The 14910-nt window shown below is 47.5% G+C and overlaps 1 protein-coding gene across 2 annotated transcripts in view; it reads left to right on the forward strand.

The window, feature by feature from the left end:
• Positions 1-14910, forward strand: part of Fkbp5 (FKBP prolyl isomerase 5) — a 51348-nt gene that overhangs the window by 22796 nt on the left and 13642 nt on the right. For both annotated transcript variants that reach the window (XM_055607155.1, XM_055607153.1), the window contains exons 6-7: positions 9504-9660; positions 14416-14506. In XM_055607155.1, coding sequence (XP_055463130.1) covers positions 9504-9660; positions 14416-14506 — 248 coding nt within the window. The remainder of the gene's footprint in view (positions 1-9503; positions 9661-14415; positions 14507-14910) is intronic.

The raw sequence follows: 14910 nt of genomic DNA on the forward strand, positions 1-14910 counted from the left end.
GTTAGCAGTCTTCATTTTAATTATGTCTTCTTAATAGTCATAGGTTTTGATTTTGGATTTTGGATGGAAGGCTTTTAAATCATAATCTTTTGTGTGACTTTTTGGGTTTGTGAAACGTATTTTTTCTCAAGACATTATGCTTTTTACTCTTACTAAAAATCTCATTTTTATAGATCAGTCATGCGTTCTCTTCTTCTGGGCTTTTTTTTTGCCAAGTGAAATTGCTGTCTTGTCATTTTCACTCAGTGTTGTCCTCTCTCCATCATGAAGAAGTCAGAGGGTCCTGAGTGTTGTGAGTGTTGTGATTGTGATGACTGATGCTTTAGTCATGACAGGTCAGCTTATCCCAGCCCTGGCTGCATGGTCACCTGTAAGCTTTGCTGTCCTAGCCCAGTTACAATTGAGTAGGGCTTTCAAGTAGCTCCCGTCCCTGTGGTGCCAACTCCTCCTCTTTTGGGTTTCTGATTGTTAGTGTTGGTGATAGGAATTGACCACAGGAGTGCTGGCTGTGTGGGGCTCTTCCGTCCCACGCTTCCCGCTCCATTTGATGTCGTTGCAGGGGAGCGTGTTTTCAGATGCGCAGTTCCAACTGTAGTCTTTGAGGAGAGTTTCCTTTCCCTCTCACCTCCTAACCCAATGGTTAGGAGGAGTGAGGGAGTTACTTTTAAAAACAGAAGGTCATGGTGGCCCACACCTTCAAACCCAGCACTCTGGAGGCAGAGGTAGGAGGATCTCTGTGAGTTCAAGGCCAGCCTAGTCTACCAGTAAGTTACAGGATAGCTAGAGCTACATAGTGAGACTCTGTCTCAAAAAATAATAATATTTTTTTTATAGAAAAGAAAGTGGGATCAGAAGTGCGAGTTTATGAAATATATAAAGTAGATGGACTTGGCCCGATGGAAACTGTATTCTTTAAATCCAAACCAAAGCAGGTGTTGAGAAGACCTCTGTAGAGGTACATACCGTTCTTCTCAACAAGCTCGGGCAGAACTCCAAGCTCCGATCAGCTGGTGCAAGGGAGCCAAACAGGCTACGGGGCAGTCGTCAGACTGCTGTAAAACAGTATGGGGCAGCCGCTCCAGTAAGCCTCTGCCATTGTGACGCTCAGCCTTGGCTGAAGGAGAGTGAGCTCCAGGCCCAAGCCTCCAGCCCGTTCAATAAAAGTCTCAAAGGAGAGATTGGCAGAGGCAAATATTTTTTTAAACTCCTGGGTGACTGTAGTTTGCAGCCAAGATCCGGAAATGAACCGCCTGAAGATCTGCCTCCCTGTGACTTCTGCTCAGGGCTAAAGTGTGGTTCCAGAGTGCTTTGGGGACAAGCCTCAGAAGGCGGCAGGTGTTGGACTTGGACTGCAGAGCAGCAGTACACAGTGTCTTTGAATTTCTCAAGCAGATGTATTGGGCCAGAAGCTCCCCACGACAGTAAACAGTGCCTCAGCCTTGAGTGTGTAGTTGCTTAATAAATACTTGGAAGTCTTCACCTGTATCACCCGCAGAGACCCTTTGGGGAAAGGCTGTCATGTTGCCTGTTTACAACAAGAATGACAGATAACAGCAGCCATTTGGTCCTCTGACCCCCCCTGGGTTTATCTGTGGACAGCAAGGAATGGTCAGTGGGTGTGAAAATGTGTAAGAGAGACTAACAGACAGCACGGAGGAAGCTGAAACACAGAGCAGTCTCTAGAAGTAGCTTAAGAGATAGTTCAGAACTCACAGACAAAAGTCCACCCAAACCTCTCCGGAAACGGAAAGAAGTTAAGGAAGTCTGGGAACTGACATTCACTAAAATTGAAACTCTGAAGCAGGGCACAGCGGCACACGCCTGTATTCCAGAACTCAGGGAGGCAGAGGCAGGCGGATCTCTGAGTTCTCAGCCAGCCTGGTCTACACAGTGAGTCCAGGACAGCCACGGCTACACAGAGAAGCCCTGTCTCGAAAAACTAAATGAATGAATGAATGAATGGATGGATGAAACTTCAGGGGGTCTTGGGAAAATGGCTCAGTGGTTAAGAGCACTGGCTGCTCTTCCAGAGGTCCTGAGTTCAGTTCCCAGCAAGTACATGGTGGCTTACAACCATCTGTGATGGTATCTGATTCCCTTTTCTGGTGTGTGTGAAGACAGATTATTCATATACATAAAAATAAATAAATATTTAAAAAAATTGAAACTCTAGAGGGCAAAGGAATGAAATGGACAGTTTCTCCACAGCTACACTGGTGATCTGAGCAGTGGGCAAGGGCATCTCAGAAGACGCAGGGGAAGAAGGGTGAGAGCTGGAAGAGAGGTGAGGTGTGGCGATAGAGTAAAGAGGAGAGGGAGAGAACAAGCATGAACCTGAGCAGCTACGGAGCAGAAAGCCTGCCAGAGCACGGAAGCTTTAGGACTTCAGAAGGACAGGCGATGGTAACAGGAAAAAGCAGCCTTTCCTGTAGCTCTGCCTCCATGGAGCAGCTCCAGTGTAGCAAAGGCACACCTCAGGACTGGAGCCCGGCACCCACGCTGGCCGACTCACAAGCATTCGCTCTAGCTGCAGGGCGTCTGCTACTCTCCTCTGGCCCCTGAGGCATATGTACGTGCGTGCATACGCTTTTTAAAAGGCTGGCAGGGGTGGTAGAACCAAGGGAGACAGACCCTTGGGGCTCGCTGGCCATCCGCCTAGCCAAATCAATAGATTTAAAGTTCTGTGAGACACCCTGTTTTAAACAACAAGGTAGAGCCAGCAAGGCTGCACCTTTAATGCCAGCACTTAGGAGGCAGAGGCAGGTGGATCTCTGTGAGTTTGAGGTCAGCCTGGTCTACAGAGTGAGGGCAAGGACAGCCAAAGCTACACAGAGAAACCCTGTCTCAGAAACAAAAATGGTGGAGAGTCACTGAGAAAAACAGTCACTATCAACCTCTGGCCTTCTCATGACGTGAATGAATGAATGAATGACATCTGTTAAAGGCACCAGGACTCATAATGTCAAAACAACATGATCAAGCTTTTTGTTCCTCATAAATGAAGCCACAAAAACATACCAGAAATTGAAAATAGAGGGAAAGTTTCATGTATGTTCGCGCTAAGGTCTGAGAGAGCTGTGAATGTTCTGGTTCTGTTGTTCGCATGCCTTTCAAGTATTTAGTGCTGTCCAGCAAATGACCACAGGAAGAAATCACAGGTTTTGAAACCATTTCATTATGTTGTCACGAAATCTTGCAGTGTCTTCCCAGTCTAAAATGTACAGTGTGTGTTCTTGCATGTGTTTTAGATTTAGGAAGCTCCTCCCTCTAGAAAGTATCTTTAAGTAGAGTGAAATCGTAATAGAAAATAGTTGTTTTTTGTTTTGTTTTGTTTTTCAAGAAAAACCACCAATGCATTATTCAAACAAAACAAAAGCTCCAGGTCAGTAACGGATTTGATAGCCTCCTGGAGCTTATTAAAATCAGAATAAAAACAAAACAAAAACCAGCCATGGTGGTGCAGGCCTTTAATTTCAGCATGAGGGAGGCAAAGGCTGGTGAATCTGTTAGTTCAAAGCCAGTCTGGTCTAAAGAGTGAGTCCAGAACATCCATGGTTACATAGAGAAACCGTGCCTCAAACCCCTCCCCCCCAAAAAAAAAGTACTGACTAATAGATTCGGAAAGGAAAATTCCTACAAATTAGTGAACATTGCCACCATTTCCTTAGAAGACATGTTTTTAGATTAGTCATTAAATAAATGCTTATTTTGGTCCTGAGCTGTGTGCTGAGCTCTGTGGCATACAGAAGCAGTGGAGAGCTGTGGCCTGGCCTGCTGGATTCTCCCTTGTACTTGCCAGCTGTGTGGGGCCATCAAGCACATGCTTTCCTGGGGCCCTGAGACTTTCATTGCAGGGTGGTATGCTGCAAATACAGACGAGCAGCCGCATACTCCTTCGTGAGTCCATCACCACAGCCACGCTGACTCCGTGCTTGCTTATGTGTGAGAGCATCAGCCAGTTCTGTTCACATGCTCTAATTTAGTACTTAGCTTTTTTTCGTTTTTTTTTTTTTTTTTCTCTTTAACATTTTGTTTTGTTTTGTGTTTGTCTTATTCATGTGTGTGTGTTGCCTGAATGTATGTCTGTGTACCACATGCGTGTCTGGTGCCTGAGGAGGTCAGAAGAGGGCATCATATCCCCGGAATTGGAGTTACGGATAGTTCTGAGCCACATGTGAGTGCTGGGAACTGAACCCAGGTCCTCTGTGAAAGCAGCAAGTACACCTAACATCTTTCTAGCTCCTTAGTTTTTTTTTTGTTTTTGTTTGTTTGTTTTTACAGATAAGATATGTCACTATGGCTGGCCTTGAACTCCTGGAGGTCTTCTTGCCTTTCTGCCTCTTGAGTTGAGTAGTGACCAGATTTCTCCCAAATTGCATGTGCCACTGAGTCCACTCTTAATTTTAGTTACTTATTTTGTGTGGTATTGAGAATTACACCTAGTGTTTTGAGAATTATATTACCAAGCCCCTGAGTACTTAAATTTTCCTTTTGTTGTTGTTATGTTTGTTTGCTTGAGAGCAGGTCTCACTAGGCTGCTCTCAACCTCCATCTCCCTGAGTAGCCCTGCTGGTCTCAAACCTACAACAATCCTCTTGCTGCTGCTTCCCAAAGGCCACTACCCTTGGCTTTTGAGTGTAACTTATCCTAGCAGTGCCAGTCTAGCCAGTGCCACCCCTCGGCAGATGGAGAAAGCAAATGCCCCATAGCCAGAGCTGTGAGGTGTCAGAATGGGACTGGTTCATAGGGAGGTCTGGCTCAAGTCCCACGCTGTCAGGAAGCGACGAGTGTTAAGAGTATAAAAGTTTGCCATCCCAGTAGCCAAGTTCCATGCCAGTCCTGTGCTAGGGTCTGCCTCACAGTGGTGTCGTCCCCGGAGACAGCAGACTGATTCGGAGCAGGAAGGGAGGTGATGTGGGGGATGTCTGGCCAGTGTCCTGTGATCAGTGGCTAACGTGCCTCCATGCTGTTAGCCCAGTTCTGCTTGCCTTCTTGGGGACAAGAGGCCATCCACTCTCTCAGAAACCCTGCACTGTCAGGCAAGGGACCCAGAGAAGCTCTTTCCACATGAATTAGGCAGCAGAGTGTGAGTGACCCGTCGTAACCTGGTTTTCTCTAGCCAGATGACCAGTCTTTTCTAGTAGTAATGCCATTAAACATTCCCATTCAGATCCCCATGACCCAGTCATTGTTTTGGGAATGAGTGCAAAGCTATCAGACAGCAGCTGCTATAATTAGAAAAGGGAAAGCAGACACTCACCCAGCTAACGTCTTAGGCTGTGGCGTTTACAGCACTTTTTTTTAAAAAGTTATGCAGCCTCTTCCTTGGTTTTGCTTCCTGAAATACAAGCTGTACAGTTTTGGGGTTCTTGCATTCCAGTTTTTGTTACTGCTGTGCACTCTTTCCTCCCCCTCCCCCCATTTTAATCGGAGAACAAATTGCTGTCAGCACATTGAGTTCATGTGCCAGCCACATTCAGAACAGGGTGTTCTGTGCTCTTCAAAACAAAACTGCTGCAGGGCAGTAAGAGAACAATAAGTCAGAGCTCCAGCCTAAATGATGCTTTGCAGGGACCGGCCTCACTTGATGTGGTTACACTCTGGATTTCACAGCTAAACTTGGGTAATTTGGTTTGGTTTGACTTTGTGGGGCTTGTTGGAGCACCCCCCTCCAGGTTACACGGACTTCAAGTCTAGAGAAAATATCTCCGCTTTTATCTTGTTTATTTCTCTTCACCAAAAAGCCCTGAGTAGAAGCACCCTGTGTGCACTTGTGCTCACTTGGAGCACGTCATAGACGGCTTACTTCCTGTAAATCATGCTGGATGAGACTAGCAACAGACCTCCTGCACCCCAGAGGCCGAGTCAGGGCGGCTGGTGTTAAACACTTATCAGGTGACGGTTTGTGCTGTGGACGAAGTCACAGCACCCACAGGTCTCACAGCAAGGCCTCCCTGTGCGTCAGCAGCCTTCCCCGGGCCCCGGCGCCTGAGTTCCCGTCAGCAACCTGCAGGCCTGCCACACCAGTGTTCAGAAGCCAGCCAGCGGTGTGACCGTTCTCCCCATAGCTGGAGAGGATCGTGGCTGTGCTCCTGCTCTGACTCTTCATTCCAGATTTCACACGTCAGGTGGCAGCGCGCAGACGTGGGGGGGGACGTGTAGTGTGGGAATGTCGCTTAAGATTTTTAGTTACGTTTTCATTTACTTATTGTGTATGTAAGTGTGCACGCAGAGGTGAGAGGGCAACTGTGGGCACTGGGGCTCTTCTTCCCCGTCCGAGACCCAGGTTGAGCCTGGTCTCCAAGTGGAGACAGGCCCCTGCACCTGCTGAGCTACCTTGGGCCAGCTGCCACTCTTCCAGGCTTGGGGGGACAACTTGGGACTGTAGCTTGAGGTCCCAGGACCGCACGCCCTGTTGGCCTCTGTGGGCACCTGGAGAGCATATACTCAAGCCCGCAAGTGCACAAATGAGTGAAATCTTTCTTTGTTCTTTCTAGAGTTATTTTGTGTGTGTGTTTGCCTGAATGAATGCATGCGGTGTCCATGGTGGCCAAAAGAGGGCAGTGGCTCCCCGGAACTGGAGGCACAGACGCTAGGCGCTTCCGCCTAGGTGCAGTGAATGAACCCCGGGCCCTTGGCAAGAGCAGCAAGTACTCTTAACCGCTGAGCCGTCTCTTCAGCCTCAGGGTTTGCTTTCCTAACTCTGCCTTTGTCACACTTTGACTTAATTTTGTTTTCTTCCTATATTCATTCCCTGCACACAGTGATAGGGTAGCCCAGGGAGAACTTCTGGAATTATTTACAGACTGTGGGGGCGTCACTTGAGGTGTCTGGCTACGTTTTTATTATTTATTATGTGTGTGAGTGTGCACGTAGAGGGGAGAGAGCACCCACCGCAGGTCAGTGTAGGAAACTGACATGTCATCAGGGATCCTCTGCAGAAGTCTCTGGATTTCCTGTTTTGGAAACACATTCAGACTTGATCAACCAAAAGCCACAACAAATGCACTGATGATTTCCTCCCGCTAGAGGCACTCCGCTTTAGGGAGGAAGGTGATGATCTCACAGAAAACCTCAGAATTCCCTCTCCCTGTTAGGTTGTGAGCTTCGAGGACGATGAATCTCGATATCGGCGGTTCCTCGGTGCCTGGGTGAGACCTCCTTTGCTCCCCAGGCCTCTCATGCGGAGTACCATCCATTAGTCTACGTGCAATTTCTTGGACAAATTTTAAAACAGTAGTTGCATAAACTGACAGTTTTGTTTGGTTGGCTCTTACATGCGTAGTTATTTATGGTGCTTCTGGGGACTGAGTCCCAAGCTCTATACATGCTAGGCAGGTCCTCTGCCACAAGCTACCCTACCCTATTCCTATTTTTACTTTTCATGTGAGATAGGCTGTGAAGGTGTGAGGCTTCTGCCTTAGCCCCTTGAGTAGCTGGACTTACAGGCCTGAGTCAGGCTCAGATGAGATGCCTAACCTCCTAAGAACATCGCCCTTTGGATCTTTATAATAAAAGGGTCTGATGGCAGTATTTACTACTGCCTCGCACTATACTCAACCTGGTTGGATTTGTTGTTGTTGTTGTTGTTGTTTGTTTTGTGTTTCCTGTTCCACATGCACTGGAGAGTGAGAGTTTTCTACATCTTGGCTATTTTATCTAGAATCTTCCAAAATTGAGTACACAGTACAGAAGTCATCGCGTGTCAATAAGTATGGGCTATAGGACGAGAGGCAGTATGCCATGTCCTGAGAGCTAGGCTAGCTGGAGCCTTTGTTTTGAAGGAACTGAAGGTTTGGGTTAGCAGCAGTAGGCGCAACCAGGCAGGCATCTGCCCTAAAGCTTTCCGTCGTGACTGTGGTGACTGGGACGCCCTGACGTCTATAGCGTATTGCTGTTTACCTTCCAGAGTCTGTCTCGCTTCTAGGCGGAAGGTGAGCTGATCAAATGATTAACCAGGAACGAGCTCTGAAGCAAGTTTACAGGCCAGACAGAATCCTCGTGTTTTAGAGCTTTTAAGAGATTGTTGAGGTCAGATGATAAAAGTGGAGTAAGTTGGAATTGTGTTTGGAAGATGGTAGTTGTTGTAGGACATGAAATTAGTGTGTAAGAGAGGGTGGCTGCTCAAGACTAAAGCAGATGACTGAAATAGGTTCTCCAGCCTTCTCAGGCAATACCTTAGGAAGTTATATTTAAATACTTTTCTTATCAAGAGATCATCGTGGCTGTTGTACTGTCTCACAAGCCAGTGAATAAAAGACCTAATTGAAAGTCTTATGTAGCTTTAAAAGTATTTGGGAGTAGCTGGAGAGGTAGCTCCGAGGATGCTCCTCCAGAGGTCCTGAGTTCAATTCCCAGCAACCTCAAGGTGGCTCACAATCATCTGTTCTGGAATCTGATACCCTCTTATGGAGTGCATGCATACATGCAGATAGAGCACTCAGACATAAGAGAAATGAATAAAATACTACAAGAAAAAAAAAAGAAAAGAAAAAGAAATAGTTGGGAACCAGGCTCAGTGGAGCACACCTACAATCCCAGCATTCTGTGAGGCAGAGGCAGATGGATCTCTGTGAGTTCAAGGCCAACCTAGTCTACAAAGTGAATCCAGGACAGCTAAGGCTGCACAGAGAAACCGTGTCTAAATAAAATAGTTTGGGCTGGGGTGTAACTCAGAGCTTAAGTGCTATATGCACAGGTCCCTGGATTCAGTCTACACTACCATACAAAAGAGTTGGTGCAGGGCTGGAGAGATGGCTCAGAGGTTAAGAGCACTCTTTGCTCTTCCAAACGTCTCTGAGTTCAATTCCCAGCAACCACATGGTGGCTCATGGCCATCTATAAGGAGATCTGGTGCCCTCTTCTGACCTGTAGGTGTACATACAGGCAGAACACTGTATACATACATACATACATACATACATACATACATACATACATACATACATACATAACTCTTAAAAAAAAAAGACTGATGTACTTAAAAAAAAAAAGAGTTGGAGCAAAATGTGGTACATGACTATAATAATATAATAATAAAGCACCTGGAACGCAGGGACAGAGAAGAGTTTCAGGCCCACCTGAGCTACAACAGACAGAGACACCTCCGTCTAACATGTTTGTATTATTGGAGAAATAACATTCAGTCCTAGGCTTTATTTTTTGTTTATTTATTTCTGCCCAAGCATCTGAAACCAAGTTACTGTTACAGATGGTTAGGCCTTGTGTACATTCAGTACTAGCTATGTGGCATTCTCACAATGGTATGGTTAAATAAGCCAGTGTATCTTGACCCTGGGTCACAGGTAAGAAAATTAGTGAGTATACATCTAACCTGAAACAGAAGATACTCTTGTTAAACTTTGCGACTGGTGGGCAGAGCTCCCAGAAGGCACTGCGTGTGTCTTGTCCTCGAGAGGGGAAGTGGTGTACTGCACAGTTGGCGTTCACTTGACAGACAGGGCCGAGGTGCGGCTCGTGACTGCCATGTCTCCTCCCCGCAGTCCACCTGGAAGGCTGCTGTGCTGGAAGGAGGTTCGACTGCCGGGACGTGGTCTTCGTGGTTGGTGAAGGAGAAGACCACAATATTCCCATCGGAATTGACAGAGCCCTGGAGAAAATGCGGAGGGGAGAGCAGTGTATCTTATACCTCGGACCTCGGTAAGAAGCACCCGTTTCAGTACACCGTGGAGCTATCCGAAGAGCCAGGGCCTGCCTGCTCTCTCACTCAGCATTTTGTTGTCACAGTGAAGCCGTTTCATTGAGTCAGATGGTGGCTAGTCTGGCCCTCTGGGGCCTCACAGCTCTGTAGAAGTTTGTGAGGGAGCTGGCTCAGCTGAAGTCTGTTTAAGAATAGGACTAACAATCAAGCCTTGTTTTCAATTTGTTGGACCGCCACAGTGCCACATCAGCAACGATCGGTTGGCTCCTATGGCTCCCTGCTCCTCTCCTCTCCCCCTGAATTCAGCAGGGGGTGTTGGGAGGTGAAGTAATGCATGATTTACTAGCACTTGGCTCTGTGCCACATTCTTATATGGAGTCCCTGAAGGAGGAAAAAACCAGCTTGTTCTTCCTGGATCTAAAGGCGGCGGAGATGACTCATTTTTGCCTAAATTTTTCCCGTCATAAGGATAGCCATTAGCACTTCCAAGCTTAGAACTATCCGGCACTGACAGTCTCTTGTGAAAACATGTTTCCTATTATTTTTAGATCTAAAATTATACCATAAATTCAGCTCTTCTTGCTTGAGAAATGGACCCCTGAGAGAACCCAGGGGTGCCGCCTGCGTGCAAGCGCATCTGCTTGCCCAAGTGGCCCCGCGGGCCGCACAGACTGCCCCGTTACCATTCCGAGTTCTGAGACTGTTGGGGCGGCCCTCACCAGTGGGGAATCTGGTCCTTTTGTCCTGACCTTTGTGTGTGCTCTGTACTGTAGTTCACGCTGTAATGAACCTGTTTCTTTTTTTTTATTGAAAGAGCTTCCCCTTACTTACAGAGTAGATTCTTCATAACCTACAGTCTCTAGTCTTTTTTTTTTTTTTTTTTGAGACATGTTGTCATTATACAGCCCTTGCTGGCCTGGAAAGAGATCTACCTGCCTCTGGCTCCCGAGTAGTAGGATTAAAGTCCTCTACGCTAACAGTTTAATCTGACGTTCCAGAACTACACTCAGGAGGCATGTCTATCTCAGGTCTGTCCTCACAGTTTGGCTCTTGCAGGCTACGCTCTGTAAAGTGTGAGCATTCAGAAACGCGTGACCCAGGTCTGTAAGTCTTAACCTGGCTCTTGGATAGCTTGGAGAGCAGACTTCTCAAGTTCCACAGCAAAGTGAATCAGACTGCCTCTGTTTATTAGCGCAGCTAGTTTCTTGCAGATGTTAGTCGTCTGGGGCTGAACTCTGCGGTCTCTCAGGGGTGGCACCTGGACAAGTCACCTAACCCCCCTCAGGCTTGCAAAGTTGGAGTAATCAGGCCACACTTAGCAAAGCACCGTGCCCAGGTGAGCTCTCCTTGTTAGCTTTACTGCTTTGCAATAGCTTTCCTTCATTCTACCCTTAGACCACAAGAAAATACAAATCTCCGGAGCAAATGGTAGTTTTCAAATCTTTTCAAGCATAAAAGCCATCAAGTTCTCATAAACTGCAGTATATAATGAGGTTTTTTTCCCCCCCTTTTTTTTTTAGGAGGGGGTAGCAGGGTGTGTGCGGGGGGGGTGTCTCCAGGACATACTGGATTGGTCCATTTAGTTCTGCCCAGTCCCGTGTATGCAGGGCTGTCTATGCTGCCTTTATACACCTGTGTAATGCTGTGCATACGTGCACCGTATGGTTTGGTGTGCGCGGTGTGCACGTGACTTGTCCTGCTCAGAGCCCATCATGTATGAGCTGCTATAAAATGCTGGTGGGATTCGTACTCTCAGTGTCTTCTGTATTTTGCCTTCCTAACCCTCCCCCAGCCTCACCCCTACTACTTCCTTGCCATCCAGGACTTCTTGGCAGGACATTTTCGTGAGACAATAACAAAGCCTTCAGTGTCCCCGCTCACTGGGGACAGCATCTTTTTTGGTGGTGTTTTTAACATATTGTGGCAAGGGGAGTCCTCTCTTGGAGGCCTCCCGCTCTCAGAAGTTTTTCTCACTTCTTAAAACTTTCATTTTGCTCAAACAAATAAATAATTAAATATCATGACTGATTTCTCTTCTGTTTTAGGTTCAGTATAGATAATTTTAACTTTTTCCTTTACGCCTGTTTGGTAACAATCCCAGACAAAACAGGCTGTTGAGCGTGGTCAGGGTCATCATGAGCTTTGTGGGTCACAGCATTAAGTAGTTTTCTCAGGACGATGAGGTCTGAACTTGGTTCTGGCTGTGCCCTGCCCTGTGCGCCTCTCAGGAAGCACATGTCTCTGCCCTCAGCTTCTTCATCTGTAAGGAGCAGCTGTGAGAGCATTCGAGTGCCCTGCAAGGCCGCCCGCCTGGCCCTCAGCCCCCTGTGTGCCCTCCGAGGCAGCTGTTGACTCTGGACGTCTATCTCTGAGGTTTTCCTTTTCAGTCGGGTCCTGCTTTGTCCAGTCTGAGCCAGCGTAAAGGCACCTTTCTGTTTAACACAGAATAGGCTAGCCATTTCCAGAGCAGTTGGGTGTGCGCCTGGGGTCCAGTCCTGAGAGAGTTACTTTGTTTTAACCAGGAGAGATGGTACAAATAATCTTCTTTAATCTTCTCTAATCCCACTAAGGCTGCACCTCTTCCAGAAGACCAGTCCCCACATTCTACAAACACACACACCTCCACCCACCCTATACCCCCAGTCCCCACCCCACCTCCCATCAGGGAGCCTCAGGTGTAAGTTCCTCTTGGGCAGGTTTTCATGTTCCCAGCACTATTGACGTTTTGGAATGCATAATTCTTGGTTGTGGCAGAGGGGGTTGTCCTTGGGCTCTGAGGATGTGCAGTGATACTCTGGACTCCTACCTGCCAGCCAACGGCAGCTCTACCCAGATTGTCTCCAGGCATGGCTGACTGTTCCCCTGACAAAAGGGCTAAAATCAATCCAGTTAGCTCCACCGTTCCAAAGTGATGCCAGATCGTCGATTGCATTCGTCCCGTCTTAGCAAAGACTGCCAATCATAGCACACTCTCAGCAGCAGACTCCCGCAGTCCCCACCTGTCTGACTCCTTTGCAACAGCTGAGGGATGGCCCTTATGTACCTCAGGCAGCTCTAAGACACCCCCATCCCGCCGCCCGGAGGGAAAACCAGGCGCCATTTCCTAGAATCACTTGGCCACTAACAGTTGCACCCTTTCCTTTGTTCCTTTGCTGAGGATGCCCTTTGCATGGTGTTCTGGCAGCCACACCCAGTTCTTTCCAGGCGTCTGTGGGCCTCTGCTCCAGCTGCTCCTCTTCCTGTGTAACAGTGGAGGTGAGGGAGTGAGCGCGCTTCCCTGGAAGATGCAAACAAGAGAGGTAGCACACGGAACGCGCTGTGTGTTTTCCCCAGTCCCGTGGCCCCCGAGGAGACCCGAATAGGCTATCATTAGTCTTCACCCAGTTTTGACATCTTTCAAGCCGTGGCCAAAGAGCTTGGGTTAACTGAACCTTTTATGCCATTCCATATTTCAGGAGCAGTTTGGCTCACAGCAGATAAGAACAGTGTTCAGTGAGCTTCTTGCTATTATCCTGAGTGCTGTCCCACTTTTGGGGGGTTTTTGTTTTGTGTTTGTTGAGACAGGGTCTCTCTAGTTGTGCATAGCTTTGGCTGTCCTGGAACTCACAGAGACCTGCCTGCCTCTGCCTCTGAAGCACTGGGAACAAGGCGTGCACCGCCAGTCCTGGCTTAGCGCGTTGCTCTAGATGCGGGGAAACCCTGAGGCAGACAGACAGAGCTCTGTGGGGATTCTGTTGCGGCAGATGCACGCTTCCCAAACATTTAATTTGCATAGGATCTGAGATAGTCCCCCAGAACAAGATTACAGAAGATGGGCGTAGTGGCATACTTCAGGGAGCCAGTGCCCAGGAGGCTGTAGCAAGAGGATTGCTGTAAGCCCAAGGCCAGCCTGGGCCATGTGGCAAGACCCTGGATCCTTAAAATGAAATTTACATAGCCTTGGGTTTTAGTTTGTCTTGTCTTTTTTTTTTTTTTTTAACTTAGTTTTGGCTAAGGGTATTTACTGCCTCTTTAGCAGGATAACTGCAGAGATGTAAGTTTGTGTGCCTCTAAGTTTGAAATATGGAATGGCTGGGCTGCTGGTTTGATTTCATGTTGCCCTGTGTTTCTCAGTGTGCCTTTTAAAGTCTTTAAGAAAATGTGCTGTCCCCTATCTGAATGGAGGTGGTGCTCTTAGACGTGAAAAGCTTGTTTTAAAACAGAGCCCTTAGCAAAGTCAGTGGGTATCACACCAGAAAAAGGATGGGGGGTGGGGGGCAGGGTTCCCGTGGAGGGAGGGGGTGGCAAGGAAGTTGGGGTAAGATGAGAAATTTGTTATATACAAGTATGAAACTGTCAAAGAACAGCAAAAAGTGACACTAAAATGACAGAAATGTTACAAGTGATCACACCAGAACTTTCATGGTTTCACTACCGTAATGATGGTAGCAGTGGGCTCCTCTGTGCTTTCTGCCCAGAAAGCCTAAACGGAAAAAGTCCTTGTAGCCAAAAAGCCTAAATCAAGCAGAGAAAAAGACTTCAGTACTGAGCAGCATATAATCACACTGTCCCAAGTAACGAAGGAGTTGTGTTCCTGTGCTGAGGGAAAACTAGACGCAGCGGGTAAGAGAAGCCACCGCGGTGGCGTCTCCTCCTGGCCAGCCCCACCCTGCTCTCTAGTCTCTGACCTTTGCTGGTTCTACACCTCAGAAAACCCAAGGAAGTACCTGGAAATACACCAGTTCTTCTAAGTGTTGTTTTACTCTCCATTTCAGATACGGCTTCGGAGAAGCAGGAAAGCCTGAATTTGACATTAAACCGAATGCTGAGCTTACATACGAAGTTACACTGAAGAGCTTCGAGAAGGTAAGAAAACTGAAGGTCTCCAAAATCATGGTGGATCTCCCCTCTACCCCCTTCCTGTAACTGTGCGTTAGGTGGGTTGTCTAAATGGTGTTTATTTCTGTGCGTGCTTCTCCTTTCCCATGACTCTTGTGTCTACACTTCTGCTTGGAGCCAGGGCAGTTGACCTAGCGCAGTTGATACATAAGAGGAGCTAGTGTCCTTATTTTGTTACTATGTCTCAGCCTTTTTTTTTTTTTTTAACTTTTGGGTAGAATCCAAGACTTGTTCCCTTATTTGTTCCCAGCCTTGTTCTTTTTGTTCTTTTATTCCTGGGTCGAGGACAGAAAAGTCCACGCACTGCCAAGCAGCTCCTTAGGGGAGTTGGGGTGCAGCTTTCCAGTGCTGAACGGAGTGTACGCTCCACA

This window comes from Psammomys obesus, unplaced genomic scaffold (assembly GCF_907164565.1).
Source record: "Psammomys obesus unplaced genomic scaffold, mPsaObe1.curated_primary_1811, whole genome shotgun sequence".
Classification (NCBI taxonomy): domain Eukaryota; kingdom Metazoa; phylum Chordata; class Mammalia; order Rodentia; family Muridae; genus Psammomys; species Psammomys obesus.